At 49.8% G+C, this 17,161-nt stretch overlaps 1 protein-coding gene across 1 annotated transcript in view; it reads left to right on the top strand.

The window, feature by feature from the left end:
- Positions 1-17,161, top strand: part of FTO (FTO alpha-ketoglutarate dependent dioxygenase) — a 315,956-nt gene that overhangs the window by 162,214 nt on the left and 136,581 nt on the right. The window contains exon 8 of the mRNA XM_037066304.1: positions 5,014-5,138. Within this exon, the coding sequence (XP_036922199.1) occupies positions 5,014-5,138 (125 nt within the window). The remainder of the gene's footprint in view (positions 1-5,013; positions 5,139-17,161) is intronic.

Here is a 17,161-nt window from a genome sequence, read left to right as displayed (position 1 = left end):
GAAAAGGAATTACAGTGAGATGAAATTCAACCTCCAGAGCACGAATCCCAACTCTGTGGTTTCCTTTCCCTACAATTTGAGGGGAGAAGTGGAAGAATGTGTTTTTGGTAATAAGATACTGTTTAAAAACTGGTGCTCGCTTGGAGACAGTTCTGCGTTGCTACCGATGGGAAAAGGACCTATTAACATTTCCTGTGCAAAGTCAGCCCTCGAGGAACCAACACTGTATTAGGGAGAAAAATCCCACCGTAAATACTTGTAAAAAGAATGCTCCTTGACACTCTGAAATGTCCATTTAGGCAGTGACTTCTCTTTACTTTGAATCCCATGAAATACTATATTTTGGGGTCTGAACGCTCAGTCTAAGTTCACCTATCCTTTCCCAATAGTTCAAAGTATCTATATTGTAAGAGATTTTGTTTTATCATCCAGATAGAAATTCTTCCTATTTTTTAGTAACTATTTAATTATGAAATATTTCTGTATGTAGGTGTGTTCTCTACATTCATTCTTGTCCTCACAATGTGATGAAAATGAATTTTTAAAAAACCACATTACATCGACTTTTCATACAATCACATAGACAGGTTGGGGACCTACAGTTTGTGAGTTTTAACATACGTGACAACGCCATTTCATCACCCCTGCAGACAGCGCACAGAGCGCTTTTGTCACCCCCAAAGCACCCTCATGCTGCCCCTGTTGCGATCACACTCATCCACCTGGACCCTGGGCCAGTGCCGATCTTCTCTCCGTTCCTGTAAGTGGCCTTCCCCAGAAGGTCAGACCGATGGGGTCACTCAGGGTTTCTTTACCTTTGCACTCAGCGTACAGCCTCGCATGTCCATTCAAGGGGCCGCACCGACGGTGCTTGTCCCTTTGCACTGCTGGGCAGTCACTACTCCGTCGTGTGGACAGGCCACCGTGTATTCGTCCACTTACCTTCCGAAGGACATTCCGGCCGTTTTCAGTTTGGGGCGCTTACGAATGAAGATGCTGCAAACATTGGTGTGCATGCTTTTGTGTGAGCATGTGCTCTTCCTGTCCTTAGAGAAACCCCTAGAAATGGGGTTTCCGGGTCCCACGTGAAGGGTCTCTGTACCTTTTGTAAGAAGCTGCAAACCATTCGCCGGGATGGCATAATGTTGTCTTCCCACCAACGACGCCCGCACTTCCAAACACTCACATGCTATGTAAACACTCTCGGGTTGGGGCTGGCGGATTGTGTGCCACGGTTCCTTGGGGTTTTGAAGAGACGCCTCTCGGCAGGGAGATAGATCCTCTGGGTGCCCCATACCAGCTTCGAGGAGAACTGCTCCAGTTTTTTTTTTTAATGTGGAGCCCTATGGAAGAATACATATGGGGAGAAAAGAGGCTTAACCATGAAGAGTTTAAAGACCATTGCCCTAGGGTGATGCATCCAGAGCAGGGTGTGGGCCAGGGGGCGCTCCAGGGCTGTGCCCTCCATGAGGACCACATGGTGAGGATGGAGTTCCCTCTCAGCGGCTCCCTCAGTCCCTCATTTGACTGACGCATCCCTAACACTGTCCATCGCGCGTCCGTGTCCTCTTTTACAGACGGGGCAGCAGCGGTCCCCCGGCCGTCAGTAAGCGCTAACGTCTGCCCACAATGACATCCATACACACCCCCCGCCCCCCGTGTTTCTAATGTATTATTTCTGGGGTTTTCTGCTCCTTTATGACAAGGGCCACAAGTTTTGCATTTTTCTTCTGAACTGAATTTATGTTACGGTTTCAAAGTTGGGTCAATCTAAAGAAAACTATGAAATGGTATATGCGTTATACCCAGAGATGGCAAGGATTATGAGAATGTGCCAGAATGGCTGGAGTTTGGGGAAGCCTGAACTAGGGGATCTGGCTATTTAAAAAGACCACAGAATGAATCCTTTCAAGAAGCAAAGAGAGATCTTTGGTAAAGTACCTGTCTCCTAGTTCACCTACAGTATTTTATGGGTTTATATGTTTATATAACAGCGATTTCTGTAAAGAGGACAGTCTCTCATTGCTCTTTTTTTTTTTTTTTGCAATCCTTGATTCTTAAGTGCCTTCTTTATTCACTGATTTAACAAAGGTTCGTTCGGCCAGTAGTGGGGACACGGTGATGAACTAAACGGACGAGGTGCCTTGTCCTCGTGAAACTCGCTTTCTTCAGCCTCATTCCTCTCTTCAAGGCTGGTTATGGAAGACCCAGCCTCCGGGAAAATTTAGGTGTTGTGAAAGGCAAAGAAGATATGAATGACATTTTTATTTTTACTTTTTATTTTGCAATTTCAGCTCACATTCGGTGTTACTTTATTAGTTTCAGGTGTGCGGCGTAGCCGTCAGACAGTGAGATAATTCACAACATGATCCCCCTGGGGATGCTAGGGCCCAGTAAGAAGTTATTTTAATACCGCCAAACTGAGAAATAGTTTCATTTCCCCCCTGTCTTTGGAACCATCGAGATGCGTAGTCTGTCTTCTCTGGGAAGCATTTTTGCATTTGGGGGACTATACTACATACCTGCAGACATAGTGATAAACTGCGTGGCTTTTTGAGGTCCCTTTCAATTCCCGGTGCATCACGGGGGGGGGGGGTGTCACAGACAGGATGCAACCCGGGACAGTGGTGAACGTGCCCCCGCGTGCCGGGACCGCTCCGAAACTGGACGTCTTTCACACCGGAAGTCGCACTTCGGCAGCCACCCGAGTTCCGTTCAGCCACTCGGTGTTTCTAGTTTGGCCCACATGCTGTTTAAAACAAGTCGAAAAATTAGTGTCCAACATTTAAAAACCAGAGGTTTTCGCATTAAACAAACAAATTTCATGTCTGTTTTGAAGAAAATAAAACCTCGTGAATCCCGCACCGCCAAATGAGCTTCGGTGACCGGCAGAGCAGGCTGCTTTGGAATAGTGGACACTCTCCCCGGCTGTCCCCTGCCTCACTCCTTCAAGCTGCCTTCCTGGCCCTCGTGGATAGTTGGATTTACGCCCCCTGCTTTAGCCATTTGGATCCCCGGCTTCATGCGGTGGAATAGCCTGGAGAAATTAAGCCTGCCCCTCTACCCCCAATGCTGGAGAGCTGAAAGGTTGTTGCCCTGGAAGCTCCTGGATTGCCCAGCTGGGTGGGCATCCTTCTGGGCCCCAGAGGCAGCGGTCAAGGTGCTTTCTCTGGGTAGTGCTGGTCAGGTTATCTCGGATCTTTCACAAGGAGATGCTCTTTCCCATCGGAACCTCTGTGTCTTCATTTCTTCCCATCCTCCCTTAATCCCTTTGTAGAGTTTTTTATTTGTAAGCCACAGAAACAGATTCCGGTGAATTCGACCAAAGTGGGACTTTAATGGAAGAGAATATTGAACAACTCAAGGATGGAAAGAGAAGAAAATGATCTGGACTCGGGAAGTTCGAGAAGCCAGGAATACTTGGAGGACCACGGGTGGCAGGAACTAAGGAAATTGATAAAATGCCTCCAGATTTTTCCCCATTCTTTGTCATTCTTCTTGTGTGTCTGAAGTCCCGGAGAAGAGAATGGGGTTGGCCCGGCCCCTGTCCTTGATGAGGGCGGTGCACTTTGGCTGACGACACACGATGAAAGCCTGCCCCACGTGGAGGTCTGGGTGCTGTTCCAGGAAAGGGAGCCGGCTGTGGAAGGAAGGCAGCCCGAGCAACAACTGGTCCCTGCCCCTCTTCCCAAGAGGGGGTTAGGAGGAGATTCAGTGTGCCCTGTAAAATGTGACAGAGGAGCCGGGAAGCAGTATTTCGAGTTACTCGAGAACCAAATCATGGGCGTGCCCTTTAACTGAAGTGAGGAGGTGTGGGCCTCCGATAAGGAACACGCTGAGTGACTCGAACAGACAAAGTGACAGTTTCGGTCCTTGTAGCAATTGCTTGGGTTATGGTAGCTCCCGAGAAGCTATGCCAGCCTCACATGAAAAACATCTGTAGGTCCTAAAGGTTTCTCCTCCAGTTACGTGTGATGAAAAGTTCCACAATTAAAACTTGAAAGGCGTTTGCTCACTCCAATTTTTAGTAGCAATAGGGTACTTTCCATTGTCTTTTTGACTGTTTTTATAAGGTTACATCAGTTTGCATGTTTAAAATACATGCATACGAAAAGAGCATGCTAGGGTGAGCTACAGACGAAATGACAGTTTCAAATTTGACCTCTGACGTAATGCTACTTGTTAGCGTGAGCAGGGTGCGATGTGTTTTGGACTCCAACCTCTTCTGAGAGCAGAATCGGACATTTCCCAATGCGAGGCAGGGGCTTGAGTGTTTTTGTGCTCATCTGTGAGCCTAGTTTTTTAAAGGATCACAGTCATGGCCATGGAATAAGCAATCCTCCCCAAAATTATAAGTCTTAAGAGCATAAGAATCCCTGTACATAATCTTTGAACTACATAGTAGATTTTCAAAACTGGAAGGCTATTCACTGAGCTGTAATACTTTTTCATTACTGTGCTCTTACTTCTTTCTTCGCAAGATCTTGGTTTATAAAAAGCAAGGAAAATCAGTGAACAACAACAACAGAAGTTGCCAGTGTGTCTGAAAATAGAAATTAAGGTTTCAAAATACGAGAGGCCATGCAGACAACCTCAGCTGGGGGGGAGGGGGGCAGGAAGTAGACAGAAAGTCAGAAATGGCTCTTCTTTACAAGGCAAAACAAACACTTCACAGCGAAGTATACATGAAAATCATTTCCAATCATAGCTCTTGGTAGGCAAGTCCCAGGGAAAAAAATAATCACTGCTGCCCTGAGAAAATCAGAGCAAGAAGGCACAGGGTGCTGGTGTGTTACTTAAGGCAATGGGGCTTTGGTGCTTACCTCGTACCATGTACATTAATCAATGCAGACTATATGCTGGCCATTTTTGACCATCATTTACTGTATTGATTCGTGTGCAGGAGAACTGTAATAAAAAAGCTATTGATTTACTGTCCTTATTTGTTTATGGGCTTTTTGGGCATTATTAACTTTTCACCCTTTCTCTTTTGGGGGGAATCATTTCCTCTAGACAAATGCGGTGCTTCGTGAAGTGCGAAGAGAGGGGGTCCCCACGGGACTCAGGAACGAGACCTTGACCGCCATCCTGGGTGCTCTCAGCACGCGCCAGAGCCTGCGGAAGGAGTGGCACACCAGGTGAGTCCCCGAGTGGGCGCTGTCGTCCCTGAAAAACAAGGGCGCTGCCCGCCTGGCGTAGCCCTTCCTCGCAGCTGGTCTCCTCTGGCTCACTTGGGGGGACCTTGAAGAATGAGCCAGGTTATGTCTGTCTGCAGCCGAAGTGAGCCTCTCCTGCTCAGGGGACCCGCGTGCCTTGCGACGATCCGCGGTGTCCTCTGGATGTGCGTGTGACTCGGCCCCGAGTACGACATTTAGCATGAACGCCAGCACCTGGAGCCGAATTCAATATAAGTACCTGAGGCCAAAGAACCCTTTTAATCAATGGCCTAAAAAAGATCAGCGTTGCAGTTTGGAGAGGGGGTAGGGGGCAGATGTCTGGGTTGCTTGGAAGTCGTCTGTCTGTCAGCCCCCTTTTAGAATTGACCAAGTGGGAATTATGTCGGCTCCCACCTAGTTTCCTGGCACACGGGCTTTCCTGTGGTCACAGAGCTGTCGCTGGTGGAAAGTTTGTGCAAATCACCAGGTTTTACAGCATCGATTCTTGCGTGCTGCATATCATGGTGCCCTGCCCTGATCTGGCAAACAAGTGATGGATGGACCGATGGAGCGACTTCCCCCGTGGGTTAGGGTTAGCCCTCAGGCCTGTAGTTTGTAAAAAAATTGTTGAAATATTGTGTGTCTCTGAGCAGGAGGGAGAGGAATTGGGAAGAATAGGCTGCACGTTGTCTCCGAGTCCTATTTGATGCTTAAAAATTCTGTGTGCTTGGGAGTCAGGAGCGTTTATTGATAGCCGTAATATTCGCCAAATGAGTTCATGCAACAGAATTTGCAATAATTGATGGCCTTACTAGTAACCATTATCATAAAAATAGATTTGTCTCAACAAGGCTGGAGAAGAGCATTTTTCCAAGGACAGGAGACGGTAAAGAGGAGGGACTGTCCCTCGTGACTGGGTATCGGAGAGCTTTTTTTCCGAATTCGTGTATTATCTCAAAATTCAGACTTGCCTTGAAACAATCAGTCTAATATTCCCAGTGATGTTCTCCCCTTTCCCTGCCTTTCAGTTGTGTGGTCAGAGTAAGGAACAATTTTCAGCCGCAGTCGTTGCGTTTTCCATTTAAGTTTCAATAATGACATTTAGATTTGCTTTGTGTTACGGTGTGAGTATGTGTCGTCAGGAGAGTAGGCAGGTTTCATTAAATAACGCAGCATCGGTGTGGGGACATGGAAGAGGCTCTTCTCTCTGGGTTCGACCTTTTATAGCTCTGCCCCCGGTGAGTCTTATTAAACGGGAAAAGGGGAGAGAGCGAAACTGCCCCGTACCCTTTCTCCCACCACTGCCCACCCCTCCGAAGACAGCGCAGCTCAGAGAACAAACGTGGAGGTGCGGGGAGGCCTTGTGCCGAGTGCCTTTGGTTTGTGAGCGGGAATCGCCTGATGCACCAAACCGTACCACAACATGCCCCGTGGAGAAGGGGTCTGGTCTCAGCCTCTCTGGCCCTTCCTGCTAACAGTCCTATCAGGGGCTGGAGCCGACGTGGAAGTCGGTGTCGTCTGGCATCTGAAACAAAACTGTTCCAGTGCTCCGTGGGAGGGGCGGAGGGAGAAAGAGCCAACGCAGCCGCTGACACACCGCAGGCCTTCCTTAAATCCCAGCCCCTGGAAGAACATGTCAAGAGCGTGCTGTCTGCAGAGCTTGGAAGGAAAAGTGTCCCCAGAGGGGTAACTCACCCTAATTCTGGGCCCCCCTGCCCCGTCTTCGTCCCCCCTGGATATTTCCCATCCCGGGGGCCTAGCTTAAAGGCTCACCCAACATGACCCGTGTAAACACGCCGTTCCCACACAGCTTTCTTTCCCTCCTCAAAGCTGCATTGGGCGGCCAGGGGTCGGGCGGCCAGGGGTTGGGCGGGGCCTCGCGTGGCCCTCAGTGGGGCAGGTTGCAGAGCATCCGCTGCTTTGCCTCCTGCGTGGCCTGCATTCCAGAGAGCGGCCTGTTGTGTGCGTTCGAGTTGCATGCGGAGAGATGTGCTTTGACAGAAAATAATTAGCGCTCGCCAAAGGCCAGGCAGTAGGTTGCAGCGTTTTACTTTCGTCACAGCTCCCAGGGGATCGGTTAGATTAGGTCATAGAAATTTGTTCCTCTGAAAGTTAAAGGCAGAGGACGGTAATTACCTTCTATTGCGCATTAGAGAGTGCGTGATGAATAGTCCCACTTCGAGAAATTTGGGTCGCCCGGCACTCCGCAGCTGGCAGCAACTTCGGTCCAAGTCAGCTGAAATCACGGTTCCCACCCACACCCCCCGTCAGCAGGTTCATTTGTGATAACAGTATCATGGAGACTTTGAAGCGAGACTTGTGACTTGGTTTTGAAGCATTTATGGTGATTACCAGTGGGGAAGTGGGGGGCAGCAGGTGAGGGTATGGGGACATAGATGGTGCTGGAAGGAGACGGCTCGGGGGGTGAACACACAGTACAGTATAGAGATGATGGATTATAGAATCGTACTCCCCAAACCTGTATAGTTTTATCAACCAGTATGACCCCAATACAGTCAGTAAACATTTTTTTAAAAATAGAAACAAATGTGTGTCTCTCTCGGGCCAGGAGCCAAGCCATTGTTTGGGGCCGACTCGCCCAAGTCCCCTAAACTGAAAGCACATGTTCCCTGTAATTTAGCTTCTGGAGGGAAGTGTCAATTCCGCATGACTCGGGGTAACCGAGTTTGTCACAGTGTCACACAACCCTGCGATTTCAGAGGCCCGTCGGAGTGCCGTGGGTCTCCCTCGCCAAGCTGGGTAACCCCATAAACAACCCTCTCCAAACAGGCTCATTAGGGCTGTTGGCTCGCTTCCCCCGAGCTGCATGATTCCAAAGGGCGTCGGGAGCAGCCGTGTGAATGCAGCGTAAGTGTTAACAGAAGCGGCCCAGAATTTCTGGAGACGAGGCTTTGTTTATCCAGTCCACTCTGCCTGATGGACAGCTCGCGATAGCTTTTAAAGAACTGGGCAAGCCCTCCGCTCTGACCCCTTCTCGACCCCCGCAGCCCAAAGGTCAGTCTGCAGCTAATAACGTCGGAGGCTCTTTGGGCCTACCGTAGGAAAAGGCAGCGAAAGAGCAGCTGGAAGGACTGGCTGTCTCGGGGAAGGCTGTTTAGAGTCCCTCTCTGATAATGAAAATGATTACCAAATTATATGGAAGTTTAACCGCAATAGTGAGCGAGAGGAGGGTGGAGCCCCGCGTATTAGGTTTGATAAATGAACTGTGAAGAGGCCCATCTGGCTCCCAACATCTTTTCTCCCCCTCGCTCCCTACCAAGGGGAAACATTTTAAAGTAACAGCAGTACACATAGGCTCAATGACCCATGCAAGGAGCTGGAATGGATTAAGATTTAATGGTGACAGTGGCAGAAATTATCATTTGAAAAGTGCACTGAAGAAAAGGTACAGTTCAGTGTCGGTGCCCAAACGGTTTCCCCCAGGGAAATGGAGTAAAAGTCGGCGCCTTTGTTTCTCTTACACAAACCCCTCGCGTCCTTCCTCGACTGCTGACAGTTCTGAGGGCGTGTGCATCTTGGAGTCACGTTCCGTGGCCAGTTTAAGGAGAGGAATGGGCTTCCTTTGCTTCGAACATCTCGGGATGAGAGACAAGTGTTTTATTTCTGGCCGCTCACTCTGTTTGGAGAATGTGGGCGAGTCGCATGTTAGAGAAGAGGCTTTACAGAGTCTGTGTGATCCGTTTCCGCATCTGCCCACTGAGGGTTCTGTATTTTCTGACACTGAACATACGTGTGACTCTTGCACAGTGTTTCACTTTCACTACCCCTTGGCCGACTTTCTGGGAGAGTAAGGAGAAAGCGCCTGCCGGCGATTGAGTAGACCTGTTTGCTTCTTGCTCGCTTTTTCAAAGAGGCATCCTGACGATGCTAATTAGTCCCAGCGATGGGTAGGTCACGAGCTAAATGTTTGCCAACTGCTAATGGGTAAGAGGAATCTGTGTAAAGGCCTCTCCCAGCTTCCCGTGACCAGTGTCCTGGTTTCTGCCCAGTGCCGTCGGCGTTCCCAGAGCTCTGCCATCGTCTTCAGGGGCAGCTGGCGCCTCCCATGACTCTCCATTCCGAAGCAACAACAAGTTTATGTAACGAGCATTTTTGTGTGTTTCGTATGCCTAGCCGGTACAAAATGCTACCTGAGAGGATGTGCTCAGTGGCCAATTTAAGAACGTGTCCAGGGTGGAGAATGGACTAAGGTCCTAGAACGAGGCTGCGGGAGGCAGCAGAAAGGAGGGTGATGGGGTCCGGTCTAGCCCACTCAGGAGAGTATGGAATCATGGACGTCTGTCTCTGAAGGCTAGAATTGCTGTCCTGTTGAAAGCCTGTATCTTGCACTGCATTATCTACGTAATGCAAGCCTTGCCCAGACAATAACTATATTTAAAATAGAAATAAAGAGTTCCTAAACATTATCCCGAGTTAGCATTCACCTCTGGTTTTGATTTTATGTGTATACACGGGGATTTACAACTGCGCAGAAAGCTAGGTGACGGATAATGCAGGGAGATGAGGGACTCTTTTAGAACTCACTGAGCTTTTTAACTTCAAAATAATGCCCTTAAATTTATGCTAAGGAAGGTACGAATTCAAAAAGTAAGACAAAACCCAGGCCATGAGGGGTTTTTTTTTGATGGAGACATAATTCACCCTGCTTCCTGTGGCTTGGTTGGGTGTCAGCCCACGAAGCAGAAAGGTTGCCAGTTCAATTCCCGGTCAGGGCACACACGCCTAGGGTGCAGGCCAGGTCCACCCGTCAGGGAGCAGGGGAGAGGCAACTGATGAATGTTTCTCTCTCACACTGATGCTTCTCTCCCTCTCTTTCTTCCTTCTTTTCCCCTCTCTCTGAAAATAAATAAATAAGTAAATCTTTTAAAAAAACCAGAGATATAACTCATAAAATAAAATTTCACATAGCGTAAACTTAATCATTCTAAACTACACAATTAAGTGACTTGTTTAGGACATTCACAGCACGGTGCCACCATCGCCATCATCCCACCCCAGAGCGTCCCCATCACCACACGGTGCCACCATCGCCATCATCCCACCCCAGAGCGTCCCCATTGCCCTGACGTGAAGCCTTCCACCTGTTGACAGCCGCTCCTAATTCCCCTCCTCCCCACAGACCCTGGCAGCCACTCATTGGTTTTCTGTCTCCGGAGGTTTGCCTATTCTGAACACATTAAATGATGAACATTCTGTACAGGAACCATACAGCGCATGGCCTTTTATATCCGGCTTCTTTCATTTTGCGCATTGTTGGTAGAGTTCGTCTGTGATTGCAGTGTGTCGGTACTCGGTTCCTTTTGGTTTATCCGATAATAGGCCCCTGTGTGGAGGTACCACATTTCGCTGATCCGTTGATGGAGCGCTAGGTCGGGTCGCCTTTTGGCAGTTGTGAATAAAACTGCCAAAAATAAATAAAGCTGTGCACGCTCGTCGGTTTTCGAGTGGCAGGTTTTGGTTCCTTTGAGTGTATACCCAAGGGTGGAGTCGCTGAGTCGTAGGGTGACTCTGTGTCCTGCTTTTCGGGGGCTGCCAGACTGGCGTCCGCACCTGCCACGCCACTGGACATTCCTCCCAGTGGACCCCAAGGTCCCCTGTTCCACAACCTCGCCAACACTTGTTACTTTTTAAAAAACGACAGACACCCCAGGGGTATCGTGTGGTTTCGATTCGCATTTCCCTGATGACTAATCGTGTTGAGCATCTTCCCATTCGTTTTTTATTCGATTTCCAAACTCGGCCGACTTGTGCTGGGCTTGTTGACTGGATGGAGTCCCAAATGGAGTTGCTACCAGAAAGAGGCTGTGCCCACTTCCCACTTGTCATGGGTAGGGCTGGCCCTTCACTTATTTGCACGTGGCCCAGCCGATGTGTTTCTGGAGGCCGCATGCTTACAGCTTCCATCCTTCTCTCACATGTCTTCCACCCCAGCCTCTCTGAGCCCGGCATACCGAGAGGGACGTGGCCCTGATTAAAGGGAAGCTCTGTCCGCGTGTAACTCACCCCCCAACTTCTAGGCTCAGACAGGACTCACTCTAATTCCTGTGTAGACAACCTTATCTGGGTCCAGAGAGCCTGGGTCTATGGTGCTGAGAACTGTTTGAAGAAATGTGTGTGGCAGTGTCTTACAAAAGCTTGTAGAATTACTCACTGCCGGTTGACAGTAACTCTCTGGACCGAGATGGCTGTGTGTGTGTGTGTCTTCCCCACACTGGGCTCCGGCGACTCAAAGAGTTGCCCGGTCAGCACTTCTTTCTGGACATGTAAACAGACATCTTACTACTGACCATCCTCCATTCCCCACACCCCAGCCCTCACCTCCTACCTCCAGGATGGACCCACTTTGGATCTCTTTTTAAGGCTCTGAAATCTAGTTGTCATAAACCAGATCTTGTAACGAGTAGGGTTTGCTTTTCCAAGGGAATCAGCCTCACAAGTCAGGTCTGGGTACCACAGATGCAACAGTTTGTGTAAATCACTTGTGTGGATCAACTTGGGTTCTAAGGTTTTATCCGTGGATGTCTGGTTTCTCCTTTCGCTTCCTGGAGGGGCTGGGTGTGTGTACTGAAAACTGACAGGTTGGTCCAGTCCAGTTTAGCAATTAACTATTAGCCTCTGAGTGCTTAGTAGGTGCGAGTAACTGCTAGATGCTGGGAGAAATACCAAGGTGAGCATGAAACGGCCTCAACGCTGAAATAATTTGTAGGTTACTGTGGAGGAAGGCGGGGAAGGTTAATAAGAACATAAAGGCTAGCATGCCGATTGGTATTCTGTTTTGCGTGAGGCACTGTCGGAAACTGAAGGATGGCTTAGCCATGGGCCCCTCTCCAGGGGAACTTAGTTGGTCAGAGCTTAGGAAAAGGAGAAAGCTGTCGATGTGGTCTCTCCCTGAGCCAGCCGTTCCTGATCCCCAGCCCTTCAAGTCTGCATTTCGCCTGCTTTGGGCAGGTGCTCTTTGCTGGTTACCCGCTGATGTCCTGACGTGGCTTCAGTGATGTCAGTGCAGTGATGTGCCCCAGCCTTGGGGACTTGGCTTGTGGGCCCATGCTAGGGAGCAGTCATCACAAAAAGGGGACCCACAAGCCTTGAGAGTGGGCTATGGGACATTGAGACTGATGGAATTATCCCTTGGGACAACATGTGACTGAGTCATCGGAACTTCCCAAATGCTGTCACTAACGCTACGGAGAGTGGCTGCTGGCGGAGATGGCCAGGAGCTAGTTCAGTAGCTGCCCATTGTGCCCGGCTGGCGTTGTTGGCAGGTCAGGGCGGGCACGGGGAGCGAGTGGAGGCCATCCCAGGGACAAGCAGGGAGGAGCCGGCCTCTTTCTTTCTCAACACATCTGTTCCTTCTCCTTTAATAGTTGCTGTCTCTGCCTTCTGCTGCCCTTCGCAGAAGGGTGTCCTCTGTGTCTCCATAAAACCAGATAACTCCATAAAACCTCCTCATAAATGTGTAGGAATCGAAACATTGTGTAAATTTAGGACAAGGATTAAATGAGTCTAGAGATAGGGTTGCCTTTTATCTGAGACACAGCAGCTTAAGGAGTCCAGTGTTGTTCATGTTATTCCCATTGTTACTGTCATTATCTGAACAGTTTTATGGGGGATGAAAGCCAGTGGATTCGTGTGCATCTTATTTATAAAATCAGCACATCAGCCTCAGGCAGCCTCCGCTCCCGGCAAGTTCCTGACTGTGACCGGGTGCTGGCTGTTTCTTCCAGGCAGCGCTTCTTAAACTTTTTGAGAAAACATCGATCCATTCATTTATTTATTCAACAAACACTGTGAAGTGCCTGCTATTTGCCAAGCGCTCTCCCAGATACTGGAGATACAGCAGGGAAGGAAACCAGTGAAAACTCTGCTTTCACAGAGCTGCCGTCCCGTGCAAAGGGACAGGCAAGAGCGGGTCACCTAGGTGGGGCTTAAAACTCTCTGTTAATAAACGTATGTGGTTGCCGTGTCCTGTGTTCCAGCAGCACGCCATAGAACCAGAAGAGCACTGGTCACCCAGCTGAGATCAAAATACACAGCTTTCTTTTCTGATCCTCACCCTCAAACGATCGCTTAAAGTTCAAGTCCCAGTGGGTCGTCGGGATGTGCTGTTCGCGGAACCCCAGCATTCGGAGGCCCCCACTTCGGGGAGCGCACCACTCTCCTTTCTCCTTAGCCAGCCTGCACCCTGGCACCCAGTGACTTTTCAAAAAAAAATGCCACCTTAAAGGTTTTCACCTGAAGGAAGGCTGAAATGCAGGGCACACTAGATTCATAAATATCTGCTGAGAGAGAGAGCTGAGGAGCGCTGCCTGTCTCATAGGCGTTGTGATGACGGCATGTTACCGGGGGCGGTGGTTACAGTTGCTGGTGGTGATCGGTCGGTCATACACTGATTCGGGAAACATTTACGGAGGCCAGCCTGGTACCAGGCCACGCGGTTGTGGAGGTGGGTAGTACCTGAGTAGGGGAGGGAGGTGGTACAATACCGTGTAGTGAAGGCTGTGGAAGAGGTGAAGCTGGATTCTATGGAAATTCTGTTCCAGGAAAGAGGCAGGTTCTCCTGAAACATTCTTATGTGCGTCTCCCGTACACCAGCGTGAAACGTGTTGGCTACCAGAGGGTGGGTAGCTCTTTGTCTCTGAAACCAACTGAGAAATAGGGGAGAAATCGTAGGTGGTTATGGGTTATTATAGGATACAATTTGGGGGGGCTACGCTCTCTCCGGTGGACCTAGTGCTCAATGTTCAATGGTGGGGGAGTGGCTTTTTCTTTCAGATTTTCTGCGGAAGATGGGAGCAGGAGTCAGGTGGCCTGGGCCTGAATTTTGGATCCACTTCTCTGACTTCAGGCGTGTTACAAGGATAGATTGTAACTGGACTAGTTACTTAGCCCCTCTAGATGCAGGTTTCTCATCAGGAACTTGCCTGGGGACAGCAAGGGAACTGATCTCATAGGGCTGATTAGGGGGTTGCCTGTCAGTCAAACACCCAGAGCAAGTACCTGCAACATAGTAGGTATTCAGCGAAAATGACCCATCCTCTTCAGGTCAAAGCAAAAATGTCAAGAATGAGCCCAGCCACACTTATTCAAACTTGCCCCTGCTCTGAGAGAGGGCTGCAGGTGAAATCCCGGCCTCATGGTGGGTCTGAGAGTGCTGGCCGGGGAGAGAGAGGAACCCTGGGTGGAGCTGTGCAAAGCACTGTCGAGTGGATTTAACAAGCAGGGGCCCAAACTCCAGTGTGAGTCCCATCTCCAGCTGGCTGTGACTCCGGGCACGTCCCCGACTCTCTGGGTCTCAGCAACTTCATCCAGAAAAGACGGAACTCCATCCAGGTGGCCTCAAAGGTACCTGCGGCTCTGACAAGGTGTGTCTCTGAGTTAGACACGGGGCAGCCGCCGAGGGCAGGCATCGCTCCTGGCGGCTTCTCCCTCCTCTGTCCTTGTACCACTATTAGCGATAAGAGCTGCCAACATTTAACAAGAACTCACTAAGTACCAGACAGAGTTTAGATATTTTACGTGGTGAGAAACGGAGGCATAGAGAGGCCGCACAGCAAATGAGTGCTGGAGATGGAATTTAAGCCAAGGCAGCCCAGCCCAGCCCTGTGCTGTGTGGCCGCCACCGGAGCAGTAACGAGGCTTTGTTCTCGTAAACATGGGTGTGTTCACTCAGTACCTTCACCAGGTTCCTCAAGACAGAACTTACAGACCTTCCAGGATCCTCCCCAGTGTAGGGACACGCCGGTGGCCTCTGTAAATACCCATTTCCTCTGGTCCGCAAACGTCTTTCACACAGTGTAGTTGTGGGGGCGTCTCTCTCTCTAGGAGGAAGTACTTTCCAGCTCCTGCTTTATAAATACTCCTTATGATGAATACTTTAAAGGGAGGTTACAACTTTATAGTGGTGCCGTTTCTTTTGTCTTAGTTACAATCTTTTGGAAGGTGGGAGGTTGGGGTGCCGATGGGAACATGAACGTGGAGCTCCCAAGAATCTGTAAGTCCTCTAAGTGGGGTAATCGGGGGCCAGGTTAGTCAAGGCTGATTTTGGCAAAACGGGGGGGTTGGCATTCATACCCTCTCTGATGTGTTAATTACCCGCTGCACATTATGTTTACACCTAGGAAACAGTTTACGGCACATGAAGAGTTAGCAACTGTACTCTGTCGTGGAGTGTCCCAGTGTTTCACAGATTTCCTCTGTAGTGTGCAGTCCAGGCCGTAGATAAAAGTTGACTTTCCATGGAGGATGTAAAGGGGGTGTGGAAGGGGTAAGGCACGGCTCCGCTGGCCTGTAGGGGACACTGTTGCCTCATTTATCAGAAAGATCTTCAGTATCTTGTCCCAGGACAAGAAACGGAACGAACAGGTCAAAAAACCAACCTGGGTCCTTCTCCTCCACACTGTTCGCTGAGTGATTCCAGCGTGTTTGGAATGGTCAGCGTTCTGGGGTCTCGATCAGGCTGTTTATTAAGTGTGCACACAGGGGGACAGTCAAGCATTTCTTTTGAGGACGGACGTGATTGACAGAGCCTTCCCGGTCCCTTTTCTCCCGTGGACAGGGTGCTCAGGTGAATGCTTGTTAGTTTAACACACTTTGTGCTCTAGTGGACCGCCTTCATTTTTTGCTAAGGTGTGCCCACGTGGAGTTGGCACGTGTCCGTTCTGTTTCCTAGGCAAGTATCATAAGCCCTCGCAGGTCATTTCGGAAGTTCTGATGGTTCTTCCCAGCCACCTCTCTGTCTCCACTGAAAAAGCTGCTATTTTCCACGCAAATGAAGTCACATCTGCAGCACAGGCGCGCGCAGGGCTCAGCGTGAGCAGGACGCCAGGTGCTTGGCCCGGCTGCCTGTTCGCCCGGCTCTCCTTCCAGACTGCCGACAGCCTCTGTCTCCGTCCAGGTGCCCGTGGCCTTGGCAGCGACACCTCCACTTGCCTGCCCTGCTCTGGCCTCGTCCCGTCCAGAAGACGAGCCCTGGAAGGCGACTGCAATTAACCCTGGGAGAGCGTCGGCTTTGCTAAGGCGGCGCGCACGTGATAGCGCTAGCCGGCTTCATTTCCAGTTTCCCCATCAATTACGCCATGTGCTTCCTCCAGTTGGTGCTACCCTCCCAGCGTTAATTATAACCTACAAGACTGTTACAGTTCATTTTATGGCAAGCATATTGTCTCTTCAAGGCTCCAGAGCAGCTCATAAATTATCTTGAAGGTAAAATGTAACTTGGGGAACTAGTTATGAAAATTCCATCCATCTCGCTTAGGAGCTGCAGCTGCTCCTGTCAGCTGCCTCGCCGTGGCATTGTGAAGGAATTACCGTGGGTCAAGTTTAAGAGGGTAGGCCCGGGCTGTCACAGAGGAGAAAGGCTGTCCTGGCCCTGTCAGACAAGTACCTTCTGCCAGTCCCTGGTGATTTCCCTTCGCAGGCAGGAGGAGGCAGTCACGCAGGTGGACGGTCCCCAAGCTGTCTGTATTCATTACCTTACAGAAACTTGTTGTCGGTAGGCAGGGCCAGAGACCTTTCCTCTTCTTTCTTGTCATGATGGGAGGCGTCATCTGCAAAAGTGCAAGGGAGGTGGCTCTGTCCCTCAGTCTGGGCATGGTTCAGGAGACCACCAGAGGAGAGGGGACAGAGCCGTCTGAGACAATACCGCCCTGCAGCCCCGTGCGGGGCCCCCTACCTGGTGATCCGTCTTGCAAAAGCCCCGGCTGGAAGGAGCATTTCATTCCGGGTTGTTATTTTTCGTATAATCTGATAAAGTGAGATTTCACTGTGAACAAACGGACTCGGAAATTGCCTCCTAAATAAATTAGCAGGTTATCTTATTGGGATAATAAACACACTCCTTCCTCCGTTTCCTCGCACGAAGGATAAGCTTTACATTTCAGCCCTCAGGGCTGAAGCATTATTATTTTTAATGACTGAACACAAGTCTTTCATTTAGCTTGTTTGTGTAGTTACTGTAAATGATCTTTCTGCTGTTGGTCCGTCAT

The sequence above is a fragment of the Sturnira hondurensis genome, unplaced genomic scaffold (genome assembly GCF_014824575.4).
Source record: "Sturnira hondurensis isolate 20B ecotype Veracruz unplaced genomic scaffold, ASM1482457v3 Scaffold0016617, whole genome shotgun sequence".
Classification (NCBI taxonomy): domain Eukaryota; kingdom Metazoa; phylum Chordata; class Mammalia; order Chiroptera; family Phyllostomidae; genus Sturnira; species Sturnira hondurensis.
This window is presented reverse-complemented; position numbering and strand designations above follow the sequence as displayed.